Source organism: Eulemur rufifrons, chromosome 2 (assembly GCF_041146395.1).
Source record: "Eulemur rufifrons isolate Redbay chromosome 2, OSU_ERuf_1, whole genome shotgun sequence".
NCBI lineage: Eukaryota > Metazoa > Chordata > Mammalia > Primates > Lemuridae > Eulemur > Eulemur rufifrons.
In genome coordinates, this window is record NC_090984.1 from 29,735,658 (window position 1) to 29,754,608 (window position 18,951).

General features: G+C 53.3%; 1 protein-coding gene across 10 annotated transcripts in view; it reads left to right on the forward strand.

The window, feature by feature from the left end:
* Window positions 1-18,951, forward strand: part of MEGF11 (multiple EGF like domains 11) — a 340,068-nt gene that overhangs the window by 280,883 nt on the left and 40,234 nt on the right. For all 10 annotated transcript variants that reach the window (XR_011231486.1, XR_011231484.1, XR_011231485.1 and 7 more), the window contains one exon: window positions 802-976. Coding sequence is in view for 7 of the 10 variants with exons in the window: in XM_069458609.1 (XP_069314710.1) it covers window positions 802-976 (175 nt within the window). In the remaining 3 variants the exon portion in view is untranslated. The remainder of the gene's footprint in view (window positions 1-801; window positions 977-18,951) is intronic.

Consider the following 18,951-nt stretch of genomic DNA (forward strand, 5'->3'; position numbering starts at 1 on the left):
CAAGCCTATAACCCTAGCACTTCGGGAGGCTGAGGCAGGAGGATTGCTTCAGACCAGGAGTTTGAGACTATCCTGAGCAACAGAATGAGACCCCATCTCTACAAAAACATTTTTAAAAAATTAACTGGGTATGGTGGTGCATGCCTGTAGTCCCAGCTACTCAGGAGGTTGAGGCAGGAGGATTGCTTGAGCCCAGTGAGCTATGATCGTGCTACTGCACGCCAGCCTAGGCGACAGAGAGACATCTCTAAAAAATTTTTTTTAAATGAGCCCCAGCAAAGGGTAGGGTGGGGAAATCATCTCCAGGGCAGACAATACCAGAGAGGGGAGGCCACGTCTGCCCCAAGTTCTTGTTTTAACTCAGCCAATATTCATTGAGCACCTACGATATGCAAAGCCACTGGGTGTCATTGCTACCTTCTCGTGCCTGTCCCCACATTTTGGACCATATAGTCCATAAGGCAAGGGACTAAAGAGGCTCCCTCTGCTTTGGTGTCCGTGTTTGTATTATAAAGAATGCTTGTTTGGGAGTCAGAAGACCTGTGTTGCAGTCTTGATCTTGCCACCTCCTTGCTGTGTGACTTTAGACAAGTTACGTAACCACCATGAGCCTCAGTTGCTGGGTGCTAATTAAGACCATGTGGCCTTGGCATCTTCTGATAAGCAAGACATTGCGCAAGTTAACCTCAGAGGCCCTCTGATCCTGCTACCCTGGGCAGACGAGACTTGGGGTGGGCTGAGGGTGGGACATGGCTGCATCTCAGACTGGACTGTCTTGTCACCCTTCTCTTGTCTGCTCAGCTGCCACCCAGTAACTGGAGCCTGCACCTGCCAGCCAGGCTGGTCTGGCCACCACTGCAACGAATCCTGCCCTGCTGGCTACTACGGCGATGGCTGCCAGCTGCCTTGCTCCTGTCAGAACGGCGCTGACTGCCACAGCGTCACCGGGGGCTGCACTTGTGCCCCAGGCTTCATGGTAAGAAGGGAGGGGCCTCCCATGGCTTTCCAGATCCCCAGCGGGCCAGCTCTCCGCTCCCAGTGCAATCAGGGGTATGGCCAGCACCCTGGGTAAAGAGTGGGAGTGCCTCCTGGTGTCCCCCTCAGAGGTTTAGTCCGTGACCAGAGAGCCCTGAGGCTGTTCTCCTAGGGCTGGGGCTTGTCATTGTAAAGGTGATAGCAGGAGGGGTCCTTCTGTCACCCTTCAGCTCAGAAACACAGGCTGTCTTCCCTATCCTTATGCATGCAATATTTTTATACCATAATAACCACGGTGCTATATACAGTGTGGCATTCTGCTTTCTTTCACCCGAGTTTCTGTGTTGCTGCTTGGCCTTCTTAATTATCATTTTAAATGGCTGCGTAACACGGCAGGAGCGGAGGTACCCCGGTTTACTCAGCCATTCTCTTATGCTGAATATTAAGTTGTTTCCAGTGTTCACAGCGAATGCTGCAATGAGCATCTTCATACAAATAGCTTTCCCCCTCCTATTGAATTATTTCCTTAGGGTGAATTCCCAGGGTCAGTGGGCATAATATATTTATGGCTTTTGATGGATGTTGCCATTTTACTCTCCTCAAGGGTTACATAAATCTATACTGCCACCAGTTGGGTATGAATGCACCTATTTCACGGTAACTTTGCTAACATTTTTTTTTAATTTTTGCTAATTATATAGGTAGAAAATGGCTCCTGAACGTTGCTCTAATTTGCATTTCTCTGATTACTGAGGAGAGTGAACATTTGCCCCACACGTTGGTTTACTATTTGTATTTTCTCATGAATTATGCTGGCCTTTATGAGGTTTGATTCTGGGGAATTTGACATTGGAACTGGAATCCTGTTCAAAGGTGGGGCATGCCCCGTGGGGATGAGGACTCAAACATTTCGGGGTCCCCCATGGCCGTAGTTTTTATTGTGCTGTAGGAAGTGGTTTGTGCAGTTGAAAGAGTGTGGCCTTTGGAACGAGACCTGGGTCACATCCTGAACTATCCTCCTCACCTAATGTGTGACCTTGGACCAGTGGCTTAGCCTCTCTTAGGTTCTGTTTCCTGACCTGTGAAATGGAAACCTGCCTTACAAGGTTGCTGTCGGGTGTAGAAACGGAATCTATAGAGCACATTGTAGCAGCGCTTCCCAGATGACAGTGAATTTGCCAATCACCTTGGCCCTTGTTAAACTGCAGGTTCTGATTCGGTAGGTCCGGGATGGGGCTTGAGGGTCTGCGTTGCTAACAAGCTCCCAGGTGATGCCAGTGCTGCCGGCCAGGGGTCCTGGCTTTGCGTAGGAAGGTGCGACACAGCCATGGTTCTCAGCTTGGGGTGCACATTGAAATTGCCTGGAAAGCTTCACAGACAGTGGTGCCTGGCCCCACTCCCAGGGATTCTAATGTATTTGGTCTAGGTGTGGTCTGGCCGAGGCCAAGGTGCTGCCACGGTGGAGATCCAGTGATCTACAAGGAAGCCCTTGTCACATGGGCGTGAGGGTTTGCCTGGTGACAGTGTCATTTAAGGGCAGGTTGTCCCTAGTGTGCAGAGCAGGGCTTAGGACAAAACACTGTTCAGCTCCCTCTTCCTCCTCCCCAGTGCAGACAAAACGGGGTGAAAATGAACTCTTTGGCATCTTTGAAAGGGAAGTCTCTGCCTCTTAGAGGTTTCTTCTCTAATTTACCTTTGTTGCTGTTTTTGTCTATAGCCCCTACAGAAAAATGGAAACGCCCTAGGTTTTGAGTTTGGGTAGGAGGGGATAGTTGGGAGTGAAAATATCACATAGCCCAGTGACCAGGTGACTGAAGCTGACTGCACCAGACAGCTAGTGGGCGTCCTGACCCTAGTCCCAGCCTGGCTACTAGGGTAGTCCTGTGACTTTGGGCATCTGTGGGTGGCGGGCACACGGGGGGCGAGGAGCCGACTGGTCTCTAAGATGGTCTATGTGGACTCCAGGGGCCACGTCAGGAAACACACCCTTCTGGGGGAAATGGGGGAGCAAGAAGGTGTGTGCTCGCATGGGAGGGGCTCGTGGAGGGTCGTCTGTGGCCCGGCTCAGAGTCTGTCTCTCCTCCCTGCTCCTCCTTCACCCCAGTGCCTGCCTAGTCACTGTCCTCAGAAAAAGGCAAAATCAGGGCCAGGGGAGGCTGACATCTGTTTGCCCCCTGCCCCTGGGCCAGGCCCCTGCCTCTCTTCCTCCCACCTGGGATGCAAATGACTTCCTGTCCTTGAACGATGGGGGACTGGTGCTTGTCAGAATCATCTCACTGTGGAGTCCCGCCTGCCTGGGGCCTGGGGCTAAGACAGATCGTGAGCCAAGCTGCCTTGGTGAGACCCAGCGAATTCCCATCCGTCTCCTGCCCAGCCTCATTATACCTGGAAAGGCTCTTCTGGGGCCCTGCTGGATGTTGGGCAGGGGCTTCTGGCGGTGGCTACAGAACAGTCACTTCTTCTCAACCAGCATGACTCATTTCTGCACGCACCAAGTCCAAGGGGGAAGCCATTACTCTTGCCTTCACCCCAGCGTCTGAGTGAATGCGACGTCCCAGTTAGCCAGCTCTGGTCAAAACTGGGGCAATCAGCAGAGCAGATTCAGCTGAGACTCTCCCCAAAGTCTCCCACAATCAGTAACAGTTAGCAGTGCTTTTATTTGCTGGTTGGTTTGTGAATTTAGGTGCCCTGCCTTTTTTCTCGAAAGATTTTAAGATGGGAAATTAGTTAAGGACTAATTTAAAAAGCCTTTTTCTAGGTGTTGGGAGAACTTCATCCTAGGCTCAGTAACCTTGCACATGTCACTTCACCTTGCTGGGCCTCAGTTTCCTCATCTGTAAGATGGGAGGAGTCAATCAGTCTTGCCTGCTGTCAGATGTGAGTAGCCAACACGGCAATGGATGTGAGGCCACATCCTCAGCTGTCCCCTCCCACCAGGGCTCTCCCTGCCAAATGCTCCTTAGGAAGGATGTTGGAGGCTGGGCACGGTGGCTCATGCCTATAATCCAAGCACTTTGGGAGGCTGAGGTGGGAGGATTGCTTGAGGCCAGGAGTTCAAGACCACCCTAAGCAACATAAGGAGACACCATCTATACAACAAATACAAAAATTAGGCAGATGTGGTAGGATGCACTCAGGAGACTGAGGCAGGAGGACCGCTTTAGCCCAGAAGTTTGAAGTTGTAGCAATCTATGATGATGCCACTGCACTCTACTCTGGGCAACAGAGTGAGACTCTGTCTTAAAGAAAAAAAAATAAAACGAAGAATAACAAGGAAGGAAAGAAGAATAACAAGGAAGGAAGGAAGGAAGGAAGGAAGGAAGGAAGAAAGGAAGGAAGGAAGGGAGAAGAGACAGCTTTATGAAATTGGACTCTCTGAGAGCTGAAAATGGTCTGAGACTCAACATACTCATGAGGAGTGCTGACGAGGTGGCGCAGAACCACCCCTGGGAGCTCAGTGACATGCCTTCTCTAGCCAGGCGGTGCCCACCCTGAGGGCACAGGGATATTGGGCAGAAGCAGGTCCTTCTTGGTGCTCTGGGTGTGCTGACCCTCACACGCTTCCTCCTTCCTCCCAGGACACTGGATGTTTACTCTGCTAAGGATTTGGGAGGAAAGGGGGTGGAAAGGCTAATCAGACACCCCTCCAGCCATCTAAGAGCTTGTGCTCTGATAATAATGGTATTCACACTGGCAGTGAGCACTCACTGAGCCCTTGCTGTGTGCATTATCTCACTTGTGCCTCAAAGGGCCCTATGGAGGTGCACTTTCACTTTCCTCAATTTGCACATGAGGAGCAGAAGCTAAAACAGGATAAATGACTTGCCCGGGACCACAAAGCTGGTTGTGGTGGGAACCACTGAACTCCCATGTTGGTTGATGAGCTTTGACTGAGGGTCGCCACGGAACCATACAAATCTAAGTTCAAATCCTGGCTCTTCAGTCCCCACTCTGCCTGCTGGCACATCACTTATCCTGCCTAGACTTGAATCTCCTCAACTGTTAGAAGGAAACTTTGCTGCGAGAGTGAGAAACCTCATATGGAAAGTTCATAGCTCAGTGCCTGAAATACAATAGACAGTTGGTAAAATGGTAGCAATTATTGGTAAACTAGGAGAGTAGTGAGAGAACATTACTTCCCCTAGGAGGGTATCAGGATGAGCTGTACTGAGAGATTCCTGATGGATCAGAGCCATGAACGTGCACAACTGCAGCTCCAGGCAGGGCCACCCAAGCGTCTGTGGGTCACCCTGATTGGTCAGTCTCAGGAGGCACCGTGGAGTGCCACGCTTGTCAGTGTTTGGGGAATGGAGATGGGGCTAGAGGTGGAAGGAGAGTCTGGGTCTGTTACATGTCAGCTTGACAGCAACAGTGGAAGCACTTGGGGCACGTGTTGTTGAATTGCACTGGGGCTGCCTGGTGGGGGGAAAGAGCCCTGGGCTAGAAAACAAGAAGCTGAGTTCATAGCTCTAGTTCTGCCAACTTTATCTATTTCTCATCTACAAAATGAGCGTGAAATTCTCTGCCCAACAGAAACAATGACGTGGGAGCCGGTCATCCTGATGGCAGCCCGTCATTCTGGCGGGAGCGCCTAAAAATGGCAACAGCGTTGTTTCAGCACCTTGGACAGCCCCACGAGCTGCTGCTCCAAGGCTGCTCTGTGCCTTCTTAGAACCCAGGGTCCTCGCCCAGGCCAGGTGAACAGGGGTGGGACAGTGCAGAGTGAGCTCAGACCAGCAGAGTCCTGGGGTACCTGCAGCGCTGCCCTGTGAGGGATGTCCTAGAAGTGAGCCCTGACGCTGTGATGGCGCTGTCTCTGTGTGGGATGCTCAGGAAGTGAGGGCCTTTCTCCCCACCCACCCGAGCTAGGGACGTAGCTGAACTGTGGGTGAGGGGACTAAGTGGAGCTGTCCATCCACTTGCAGGCTGGGGTCACATCACCCTTCCTCATGGCTCCTCACTGCCCACCAAATAAAGCTCAAACCCCAGCCCTTTGTAACCTACCCTCCCTAATCTCATCTCCCACTAAGGCCTGCCACAGACCGCATGGTGGCCACACATGACTCACTCTTCCCCCAAAACAGTATAGTAGTCACCCCTTATCCTCAGGGATATGTTCCAAGACCCCTAGTGGATGCCTGAAACTGCTGATAGTACTGAACCCTATATGCACTGTTTTTTCCTATACATGCATGCCTATGATAAAGTTTAATATGTAAATTAGGCATAGTGAGAGATTAACAACTAAAAGTAGAACATTATAATAATATACTGTAATAAAAGGTATGTGAATGTGGCCCTCCCTCCCCCTCAAAATATCTTCTTGTATTTTACTCACCTATTTTCGGAGCGTAATTGACTTCAAGCAGCTGAAACTCCGGAAAGTGAAACCGCAGATAAGGGGGGACTTCTATATCTTCTCCAAGGCCTCTGTGCCTTTTCTCAAGCTTGTCCTTCCTCCTACAAGGCCCTCCCCACAGCCCTTATCACATCTATGAAAATCCTTCCCGGCCTTTCAGGCTGAGATCAAAGGCTGCCTCTTCCATGAAGCCTTCCATGAATGCTCCTCTCTTCAGAATCAGCCACTTCGTCCCATTCCCACAGCACATGGCTCATACTCGAGTCTGTCTCCCTGAGGACAAGGACATGTCTCCCTCTAACCCTGCACCTCCTAGCCGCCCCACCTCCACCCTGCCTACTATATGAACATCTTGCTCAACAAACTCTCTGAAATGAGTGAAACCCTTGGGAGGACCAATGCCCTTAAAGCAGAAGTTTCTGGAACTGACCTTTATAGGAAGGGACTTCATGGCATTTCCTAAGGGACCTTGCCAGCAGGGCTGGGGCTTGAATCTACCCATTGGCTTCTCTGACATTCAGATAACCAGGCAGCTGCCGCAGGCCTGGGACAGCCATGTCTCAACATGCTCTCTGAGTTCTTTGGGCAACGGCATGAGCTTCTACACTGTGAAATACTGTGTCATGGTTATGCAGAGACTCGGGAGCCAGATTCCCTGCCTTCAAATACCAGTTTTCTGCTTGTTAGCTGTGTGACCTTGGGCAAGATACAGTACCTCTCTGTGCCCCTGTTTTCTTATATGTAAAAAGGGAATAACAATAAAGCCCATAGGATTATTGGCTGATTAAGTTAGTTAGTACATATAAAGTGCTTAGAATGCCCAGCATATTAGTGATCTTCTGGCAAGTGTTAGCTGTTATTATTATTGTTGATGCTGGCACTGCTGCTCTGTTGTTATTTACCCCAAGGGGCTCCCACTTGAAGAGGCTGACTGGTCCCCGCCTGAGTGCCCTGTTTGGGGGTACAGGTGGAAATGGGGGTGTGAGAAATGGAGCAGAGTTAGTCAGAGCTTCCTTCTGGCCAGGGGCTGCAGGGTCACCAGGAACTCCTGGGTTCTCAAGAGCAGCCGCAGAACTAAGAATAGACTTTCTCAACACAGAGGGGAGACGGCCAATTCCTCAGCCCCCCACGCTCCTCAGCTGAGCGGCTTTCCTTTCCTTAATTAAGGCCTCACCTAGGTGGCCAGCCTGATGGGGCCGCCTCTGCTGCTGTAGGACTAATTGCCGTCACCTTGGTGCCTGCAGTGAAGCGCCTGGCCTGCGAGGTCACTGCCAAGGCTGCAAAGGCTTGATTTCCCAGACCCCCTCCTGTCCAGTCGCCTCCTCCCGCAGCAGGGAGCCGTGTGGCTGGGAGATAACGGCCCTGTGGCCGTTCCTCAGCCCAGATGCTCCCCTTCAGCTCCACAGTGATGGGGACGGGAGCGCAGGAGGCGGGGGAGAGGGGCCCCAGTGTCCCCTCCCGTGGGATTCGGGGCCCATATTTCTCCCCAGGATGACAGCATTTCTATTACCTTAAAGGGCTCATCTATTTATGCCGCAATGTTTTGAAGCCCTGTCTGCCATTACTGAACCCTGCACGCTGCCGAGGGGAGCGGGCACTCCATCACCCAAATGAACAAACTCGTTTCCGCATTTTTCTCCCCTTTCTCCGCGCCATTGGTAGGTCACACAAACACCTCAGCCGCTCTGACCAGGGGAGGCAGGAAGCGGGCGAGAGTTATGAAAATCCGGATCAGTGGAGCAGTGATTGAATTTTCCTCCAAGGTTTCTGATGTCCTTTAAAGACGTCACCCTCCTCCAGCCTCCTCCAGCTGCGTATCTGCCTCTTGGGTGGCTCCTAAGCTGGAACCGGGGGTGAGGACAGGCACAGCCAGGAGGGACTGCAGAAAATCACAGCCAGGTGACGTGCATGTAATGCACATGCGTTTCCTGTTCTAATTGTTTCATTCTTCATCACACTGAGGTCTACAGACTAATAGCCCTAAGAGCAGAAAACCAGCTTCGCATCCCCTGCCCCCCGCCGTTGACTAATTTCCTAATTATTGCAGTAAAAGATTTTCCTGGATGCTGGCTGGGCGTGAGGAATTTACCCTCTAGCTGCCATGCGCGTGTGAGGAGAGGAGCACAGACAGTGCAGAATGGCAGAAATGACCCGAAAATACAGACATGCCCCCACACACCCCAGTACTCAGATCCCAGCTCTGCCGTCGCCGGCTGTGTGGTCTTGGTGGAGTTACTTAAGCTTCTCTAGCCTTATTTTTCCATCAATGAAACAGGGTAAATAATAGTACTGTGCTGGCCGGGCGCGGTGGCTCCCGCCTGTAATCCTAGCACCCTGGGAGGACGAGGTGGGAGGATCGCTCGAGGTCAGGAGTTCAAGACCAGCCTGAGCAAGAGCAAGACCCTGTCTCTACTAAAAATAGAAAGAAATTATTTGGACAGCTAAAAATATATAGAGAAAAAAAATTAGCCGGGCATGGTGGCACATGCCTGTAGTCCCAGCTACTCGGGAGGCTGAGGCAGGAGGATCGCTTGAGCCCAGGAGTTTGAGGTTGCCGTGAGCTAGGCTGACGCCATGGCACACTAGCCGAGGCAACAGAGTGAGACTCTGTCTCAAAAAAAAAAAAAAAAAGAAATATATAGTACTGTGCTACAGTATCTTCTTAGCATAAATTAGGTAAAATATAAATGTTTGTCGCGGTTCGTTATGCAGCACGCAGAGAGGACACGCTGCAGGCGGAAAGGCACGGACTTTGGGGTCAGACAGGCCTGGGTTGGCATCCCAAGTCAGTCACTCAGTAGCTGCGTGACCTTAGGCAACAAACTCGGTCTCTTTGAGCCCCAGTTTCCCATCTGTAAAATGGGTTAATAATGCCCGTCCTTCAGGGTCGGTGGGTGCACTGAATGAGATGCCTTGTGTGACACTACAGAAACAGAAATTCCTCTTCATAACGGTACGGTTGGAAGAGTGCTTAGTGCTTCCATAGTGTACAGTGGAAGAAACCAGGTCAGAGAGGGAAAGTAACTTATCTCAGGTCACACAGCAAATCGTGGCAGAGCTGCGATGGAATATGGGTGACATAACTCCCGGTCCAATTTTGTCTCTCCATTGAGTTTGCTGTCCCCGGAGCAGATACCTACTGATTTTTGTCCTGGGCAGGGGGGCACGGTGGGGCCAGAGGAGTTGCCAGTGAGTTAAATCATGTTGGCAATTAATCCATAGAGCAAAGTAGGGAAAATTGGTTTTATGTCACTAAGCTGAGTCCAGCCTTCCCCCTCTGGGACCCCGCGGTTTGCGCTTCATTAGGGAAAACTGCTGACTCTCCTGCTCTAAAAAAATAAATGTTCGCTGTCTCAGACCACCCCCTTTCTGTCGTGCTGCTGTTGTCCCCATCGGTGCCTTCATTAGCGGGGTCCGGGCTGGGGCCGGGGTCTCAGGCCTGGTGCCTGCAGCTCGCTCCAGCAGGGGAGGAAGCTGCTGGGGCAGGCCCGAGGCATCGCGCTTTCAATATACCCAGTTCCCTTTGTGTCCAAGTCTCCAGCGTAGACGGGGCCAGTCCTGACCAGCACCCACAGGTTCCAGAGGGTGGGGCCCCGTCGGGGGAGCCTCCATTGAAAGGGCCATAGGAAGTAGGTGCATGAGTGGAGGTGACGATGGGTCACATTTGGGGCACCAAGTACCTGCAGTGGGCCCCAGGCCAGGCATCCTGCACGTAGACGTTGTTTAATCCTCACAGCAACCCGGTAGGGAGGGGCTGTTAGGACCCCCACTCTGCAGCTGAAGAGACCGAGGCTCAGGAGGCGGAGGAACCTTCCACAGTTGGTAGGTGGCCACCAGGAGCTGAGCCTAGAGCCGCGTGAACCCCAAGCCGGCAATCTCAGCCGCAAGCTGAAACCGCCCGGAGAGGAGAGAGCCGTGGACATAAGCTAAATAACCAGCCCGAGACCCTGTCGGCCCTTTTCTAAGGAAAAGGGACAGCCCCGGCAGCTCAGTTCTCAGCTGGAGTCTAAGTGGCCTCCCGCCCTTCGTGTTTTCTGGAAGGTAGGTGGAGCCTGAGCTTCAGGGGGCATTTCAGCCCTCTCCCACCTGAACTCCTCAGTCCTCACGGCTCCCAGAGAGGAAGGCGAGGCAGGTGTTGTTGCTGTCTTTCACGGGTGAGGAAACTGAAGTTCAGAGCAGTTACGAGTCTTATCCAAGGTGACATGACTCGTGAGGACGCCGCGCTAGGCCTGGAACCGAGGGCTTCTGGCTGCAGGGCAGGCTCCCGCGGGACAGACGGGCAGAGAGGTGAGGGCAGTGCTGAGAACCAGCAGGGGAGCCGGGCCAGGGCTGCAAGCCTGGCTCTGCCACCAACCAGCTGTTTGACTTGGCCCAAGTCACTTCTCCACTCTGTGCCTGAATCTCATCTCCTGCAAACTGGTGTTGCAAACCCTGGCTCCGTCTCCTGGGGCTGGGGCAGAGTCCCGATGGAACAGGTGGTTGGGAAGGACTGATAGAAGCGCCGGCATGTGGGCACCCAGGGGCCCAGGGCCTGCAGGCTCCAGCCCCCCACCCAGTCAGCAGGTCTGGAACACGGAAGAGCCAGCTCTGCCCCCGCCAGCCCTGCCCCTAAGCTTCCATCGCTGCCCACCCCACACAGCCGGCCCCTCCCCGGCCACCTCTCCCCTTAGTCATTAGCACCAATAATCCCATCTGCAAGAGTAATTATCAACCCCAGGAGGGGAAGGGATTCCTGCCAGAGATGTGATTATGTCTGGAAAATGAAAGATAGTGCAGAAAAAAGGTCATGAATAAATTATTTCAAAGTGGCGCTGGTAAGAAAACTAACAACGGGGGTAAAGGCAAAAAAACAAAACAAAAATTCTACTTAAAAGTTCTCTCCCCAAAACACAGAAAGTAATTGTTCTCTCGTCTCCTAGAAGTTCTGAGGAGGGGATCTAACTCCCTGAGACAGGCCCTGGGCACAGGGACAGTGGCTTCCTGGCCATCAGGCGCAGACGCGGAAGAGCAGGGCGCAGGGAGGGGGACGGAAAAGGTGGGAGTGGAGCAGGTGGCCCTGCCTGCCAGGGCCCGGGCTTGCCTCGCTTCGGCAGCAGGAGGGCGCCCGCGGTCTGGAGCAGGGGCTGACATGACGGAGCTGTGCTCTCCCCACCTTCCCCAGCAGGGAGTCGGTGCCGTCAAGGTACGAGAACCCAGCATGCAGTGGATGCCCAGTAGATTTGGGGTCAGGGAAACCTGAGTTTGCGTCCCAGCCCTGCTGCTCACCGCCGGGTGGCTTAGAGCAGGCTCACCCTTTGCTCACCTCTCACATGGACGTTTCTTGCAGGATGGTTGTGAAACAGGGCGAGTGTTTGGCAAAGAGCAGGTAAATCATAGCCTCTTTTCTTACACCTGCAGTGGGCCTAGACTCTTATTCGGGTCGTGCGTAATAATAAAAATGCTTGAAGCATCTATAGCACTTCCTGTGGGCCAGGCACTGTTCTAAGAGCATTAGGTGTATTAACTCATTTCGTCTTCACCTCTACCCTTGGCAAAAGGTCTATTTTAATCCCCAGTTTGCAGATAGGGAAACTGAGACACAGAGAGGTTAGTAACTTGACCAAGGCCCAACAAGCACCAAAGCCAGGACCCGAACCCAATAGTCAAGTTCCAGGGTCCATGGGCTCCATGGGCTCCAGGGTCCTATCACCTCTCTGTGAACAGCCTTCCTGTGGGCAAGCCCAGAGTGACCCTTGCTGCCCCTCAGCAGGACAAAACCTTAACTGCAGCTACTAGAGCTGTATTTGGAAGTGGCCGCCAACAGACAGGGGAATCGGGCACCTGTCAGGTAGCTCAGGGGAGGTGTCCATTCCCCAGGTGGTGGCACGGAAGGAGCACCCTGTCATCGCCATGCTGCCCAAGTGCACCACAGTTCTGCTAATACAGACGCTCTATAGCCACCATCTCATGTGCTGTCACCACTCTCTGAGGGCTGTGATGGCACTGCTGACATTTTACAAATAAGGACACAGGTCAGGCAAGGTCACACAAGTCCCTGGAGCATCTCAGCATGCCCCAGCCCAGGGCGAGCCCCTCCCTCTCACTGCTCCCAGGACACCCCCTCAGGGGCCTGTTCCCCTCTCTTCCCTGGGCCCACAGCCCCAAGCCAGGTCTGGCCCAGGTCAAAAGCCAGCTCTGTCCTTTCCTGCAGGGGGTTGTGATCGGAGCTCCCATCAAGCCGACCCTGCCCAGTGCCACGCCCGAGCCTAGGTGCCTTAAGTGGGGAGCACATTCCAGGCCCTGCTCCCATGCCGAGGCACACTCCTTGAGAGCTTGGCTGCGGACCCTCCAGAGCCAGAACAGTCTGGAGGAAACCAGCTTATAAAGACCCAGAGTGTGGGCATGGGAGGAAGGACCGGGGGTACAGGAGAGGCACCTTCCCCACCCACCCTCCTTGCTCCTTCCAAGGGAACGCCTCTCAGGTTGAACTTCTGGGCTTTCCTTGCACTCAGTTTATCGTTGTTTTTTTAATGATTCAGCAATTGATAAGCAATTGGATTTGCCAGTCTGGACTCTCAGGCAGAGAGGAGGGGTCAGCTGCTGCCTTTAGGGGAGGGGGCTCCCAAAACAGGCTGGAGCACTGAGTCACCCACCTGTCCCCGGCACATGCTCCTCTACGTGCTCAGGAAGACCTCCCCTGATGCCCAACGCAGGCTTTCCCAGAAGGTTAGAGGCCATGTTTTTTTGGCACTTAAAAATGCCAAGATTTTTTTTAAAAACCACCAAAGAAACCATGAAACCTGAGGCAGAGTGATTAGGGCCATATGTTGTCAATGTTTGCCCAGAAACCCCTGAAGATTCAGGCCCAGCCTTCGCAGAGAAGCTTCATTCTGTTCCCAGAGGGAGCAGGGCCCAGGAGGCGTGAGAGACGCCCTGATCCTGTGTGTCTGGAAGCAGCCCCGGCCCCTCAGGGAGGGCAAGAGCTGGGGACAGGGCTCAGCCCCGGGGACGCAGGGCAGGGAGATGAGGCCAGAGTGGGGAGCTGAAGCTGTCACAGAAAGCTCTTCCCTTTTAAATACGGCAGGGCCTGCCTGCATGTGGGGCGCTGACAGCATCCTGCCGCCCCGGCACACATCCACACATCGTCATTGCTGTGACCAGCTGTGATAACGTTACTGCTACCTCTCGCTCCCACTGCCTGTTATTCCACCCTCTCAGCTTTATCCCTTAGACTTTCGAAGCCTTCTGTGCTTTGGGAGCCTCCATCCCAACGTGCCCTGAGAGTTCCCACCACAAGGCTCGCTTAGCCTTTTCTGCCTCCGTCGCCAGCATGCATTTAACAGCAAACACGCAGGAGAGAAGACAGTGAAATCACACGTGACAGGCACCCGGTACAGGGCCCGGCACATCGCAGGTGCTCAGGACACTTGGGTTCCCGTCACTCCCGGCCCCTCTCCAGTCAGGGCAGCCCGGCCTAGGGGACAGAGCTCGGGCTTTGGAATCACTCGGCCTCTTCCCCGTGGTGTGACTCGGAGCAAACTGATAGCTCCAGCCTGGTTCGGCCTCTCTCTCTGGGGTGGTTCTCTCTCTAGGAAGGTGATTTCTTCCCTGCGGGGCTGTTACGCAGCAAAAGGAGATAAGAGGAAAAAAAGTGCCTGGCTCAGGCCTGGCGCCAAGGGCGTGGTGAGAAATCTGAGTTCTGTTCCTCCTGTCTGTGCATCGCCAGCACGAGGGGTGGGTCAGCCTGTCTGGAGGGGGACGGGATGTGGTCAGTGGTGAGGCCCGGAGTCCTGCCCCAGCCTGGTCCCCACCTCCCCAGGGGCTTGTCCGTCATGCACACGCCCTGCACAGCCGTCTCCTGATATATACACGCCTCTCGAGAGTTTGCTCAGTAAGCCCTTGTTAGCCAGGAATGCCCTCTCTGAACCCGGGAGGGACTTCAGGAAAGAGAATAGTTAGAGAAAGGGAAGGGGCTACAGGTGGGTCAAGGGCATTGAAGCAGAGGAGGAAAAAACTTTGTTTTAACAGAACTGCAGCTGAGTCCCCAGGAACACCCCAGGTCACACAGCCAGTGAGTGGCACAGCCTGAACGTGATCCCAAATGTCCTTCCTTGGCCACAACCCCTCAGGTCTCCCTGAACTGTCTCAGTGTCTGTCTGGGAACCGTCAGAAGGTGTCTGTGCACCTTCAGAGCGGCTTCTTGAGGGACCAGAGCCAGATAGCATATCTACGCAAATGAGAAAAAGTACCCTTCCTCAAGACACTTTACTGACATCTGCCAGAAAACTGAAGTAATATATACATAAATCTATGATTGTCATTTGAAGGGCACCTCTGGGGTTGTGCAGTGCACGCCTTACACAACTGTACAGAGTAGCCTCAGGTCACTGGCAGCCTATTCATTTTGGACAGACATAGGTGAGAGTGAATGTTCCAGGGGCTTCCAGTCCTAACCTTTATCCTTCTTCCCTCTCCATGGGAACCAGACAGAATGACTCAGCCCCACAGGCTCGGGACATCCCCTCCTCAGCACAGGGAGGCAGCGGTGGGGGATGGATATGACAAGTGGCCTCCATCCCTTTCTCCCTCTCATCCCTCCAGCTCTCTGCTCCTCCTGCCTTATGCAGAGTTTCTTTTCCCCCCCGCACGCATCTGCTGTCGGTTGCTGCTTTATCAGTCACGCACTAATTAGGTCCAGCGAGGTTTGCTCGCATTGGAGAGGGCGCTGTGGCTGGCACTTGGTCAGGCTATTCTCTTTTTGCCATGTGGGCCACGTGTCACTCTTTCTCCCCGGAAAATCACAGATGAGGCTCCCGACCTGGGCGTCCCTCTGTCCCAGCCCTCAGAGCTGGGAGTCGGGGGTGACAGGTGGGTGAGGGAGTGCAGCAGCTCAGGGCTGGCATTCTTCTTGGCAAGGAGCAGGCACTTGCCCGGCAAGGGGTTTTGTACACAGGAAAGCACACGACACATGTGCACTGCTAGCATCGATGTGACATTGCACACCCAAAGCAGCCCCCACTGGTGGCCCTGGAATTCCAGTAATAGTAGGAGAGAGGGGAACAGAAGCAACCAGAGGGTCCGGAAGGCCACCGCAGGCTGCCTGCAGAACATCTGAAGTAGGGAGGAGACTGGCCTGTGCCACAGCCTCATCTGTGCCTCACCCCTCCAGCCACTGGACAGTAGAGACGGGCTCACCGTGTCTGCCCGGCCTGGCACGTGTCTGACACACACTGCCACTTAAGAAACATTTCCCGAATGTCTGGGTTAATTCAGCACGCACGCACTGAGTGTGGACTACGAGCAAGGCACCGGGCCAAGGGCCAGAGCCAAAGGGTGGAACCAAACCGACCCAGTCCTCACTCTCATGTAACTTACAATCTAGTGAGTAAGAGCTCATTGTTTTCTTAATGATTATTCTATTACAATTGTGGTGAGTGCCACAAAGGAGGGGCTAACGGGGAAACCTGCTCTGGAAGCGGGAGGAGTGGGGGAGAGTTAAAGAGTACGGGGGCTGAAAGAGACCTTAGGTCACATCTAGTCTAGTGTAGTGGCAGCCAGACCGAGGGCCGATCACGGTATCTGGCCTATCACAGATGCTCAATAAACGCTCACAGACTGAACGGATGAATGAGTGAGGCCAAGTCGCCTTGGGCTAGTGCTTTTGCCTCATGTAAACCCAAGTTCTCTGACCCCAGGTGATGGTTCGAGGGCCCTTGCTTGCCTCGAACCATCACTGCTCCTCCAGCAAAGCACAGGTGGGCCAGGGCGACTTCCCTGATTGCTGGTCCCGGGCTCCTCTCTGCTGGCAGGCACGTGCCACCTCGGCCTGGATCTGGATCTGGAGAACCCGGTTCCATCCCGTTTACACGGCCTCCTACCCACAGAGCGTATTTGAGAGGACTCAGAGATGCACTCGCACAATTGCCTCCCCCTTTTGTGCGAGGGAGGGTCAACCACGTTCCATCCTCCTCCTCCTCCTCCTCCCCGAAATACTCATTAACCTCCTGCCCACTGCAAGGAAGGCGGATGACCAACCTGAGAAGCCCAGCTGTTGATTAATTTTCCCAAACAGGGCCAAACTACAAAGCAGCACATTGTAGGGGAGAAAATTCAATAAACAACATTTGAAACAAATTTAATAGAACGTATAACTCATTACCCAGCGAGGTCGGCGCCTGCACTGCCGCCATGTTGTGCAGGGAGGCAGGTGGGAGGTGGAGGAGAGACTGGCATCTCTTTAGCGGGACCAGCTCCAAGGGTTCTTCGTCAGTAGCTCTTTCAAATCAAGTTCAAGATGTTAATAGCCAACGCTGCATCTATAATTAACGGGCCTTTGGATGGGAGGAAGGCTTCTCATCCATCCTGCAGTCACAGGGTGAGGACGCTAAGCAGGACTGGCAGGCATCTTTCCGCAGAAGCTCCGGGATCTGCGCCTGTGGGTGGTGTGGGTGGAGGGGATGAGATGGGGATGGACGAGGATTGAAAAATACCCAGGCATCAACTTCCAGGCGCTGAGAAAGGGTCAGAGCGTCTGGGCTTGGTAGGTGGTGCTCGCTCAAGATCCAGGCCATGTTCTGCGACGTCCTGCTCTGTGCTTAGGTGACGAGTGCACTGTCTGTTCGAACAGGGACGGCACAGGCTAACCCCAAATTTCACCACGCTTGGGCTGTTCACGTCCTGTGATCGAACTGGGAGCTGGGAGATTCAAGTTCCAAACCTGTGTCTGCCTCGCATTGGCTGTGTGATCTTGGACAAGTCACTTTTCCTCTCTCAGCCTGTTTCCTCACCTCTAAAACAAAGTAGCAGGACCAGGTGATTCCCCATGTCCCTTCCAGCTCAGGTATTATGGGCTGTCTACTCATCGTTAGGGAGGGTGTGTGACCAGGCCCAGGCCATGCATTAGCAGAGTAGGTGGCTACCCAGCTGGTATGATTCTCAGAGGCCCGGGAGGGCTCCCAGTCCCTGTCCCTGCATTCCCACTATTCCTTGCTCCTTTGGGTTAAGACTCCCAATCCAGGCAAGAAGATACTCAGAGAGTCAGAGCTAAAGGGCACTTAGAGATGGCACAGCCAGTGGCTCCCAGCTAGACACCTGCAAAGGCTGCAGCAGCTTGCCAAGAGCTGTTTTGAACATTTCACAAAACCTACAGGAAACCCTATATTGCCTGTGACAAAGCTAACTAAAACACCAAGGGTTTCTTTTTTTTTTTTTTTTTGCTTTTAATTAGCATTAAATTAAATTAACTCTATGAGATATCCCAGGTTAGTATGTGCTGATCAGAAGCTCTGATTGGTCATAGGTGACATCATAGGAATTTCTAGGTCATGGTTGGTGTAGAAGATGTTGCCACCAGAGTCACATGGCATGTGGTCGCTGGCCAAATCGTACCTGTTCAATACACGGCTGGCCTTGGACGCCAGTGCAGACTGAGAGCAACATCCTTCCAGCTGAGAGGGCTTTGTAGGGGAGGGATATTAAAAAGGGTGCTTAGTGGTGAAAAGTTGGGGAGATTGATTGATTTCAATAGCTACAGATGATTGATAAAGAAACCAAGCCCAAGGGCTGGACGTGGTAGCTGTAATGCAAGCACTTTGGGAGGCCAAGGCAGGAGGATCACTTGAGGCCAGGAGTTTGAGACCAACCTGAACAACATAGCAAGACCCTGTCTCTATGAAAAATAAAAAAATTAGCTGGTTGTGGTGGTGCACACCTGTAGTCCCAGCTACTCCGGAGGCTGAGGCAGGAGGATCGCTTGAGCCCAGGAGTTAGAGTCTGCAGTAAGCTAGGATAACACCACTGCACTCCAGCCCAGGCAACAGAGAGAGACTCTGTCTCTAATAGATGAAAGAAAGAAGAAAGAAAGAAAGAAAGAAACAAACCAAGTCCTGTATATGACCCAGCATTAGCATGAGGCTATCAGAAGAGAAGACTGCCTTCCAGCAGTAAGATATGCAGGAATTCTGGTTAGCAATCTTGGGGAACAGCCTCAATAAGGGACCCTCGGGGACAGGCCTGGCTGGGGGAGTGGGCGGAGGTGCCAGGCTACACAAAGCACATGAGATACCAAATGTTTACGTCAACTTGACCTCTGATCTGAGCTCAGGACCCTGGTTCTCCTCCTGTCCTTTTCCCCAAGGTGTGAAAAGAGCAGCAGATGTGAACTCAGGGCCGGTCTGGGCCAGGCACTGGCTGGGGACAGGTGGTGGATGAGACACGGACCCTGCAGCCAGTCCCCTGGGAGCCCTGCAAGTCGCAGCTCTGCCCTGTGGCCCTCTTTGCCTCCCAGTGGGTTGGATCATCTCTAAGGTCCTCTTCGGCCTGGAGGGCCCTGAGTCCCTGAGAGGATGTTCTAGAGCCAACAGGGTGGTTTTCTGGCCATGCTTCTCCCCTTCAGCCTGGCAGGCAGAGTAGGCAGGGGGTGGTGGGGCGAGGCAAGGGACCACAGCCCGGGCTCTCCCTTCCGCAGGCGCCCCCGGGGGCTCAGAGGCAGGGTGGTTAGGAGGGGCCTCTTCCTTAAACCACACAATATTCCGCTTCCTGAGTATGATGAGAGCCCCTGAACCCAGCCTACAAAGGCCCCTCACTCATTTCTGTAACATTATTTACAGAATTCCTATGCTCCGTTCTGGGTACTGAGC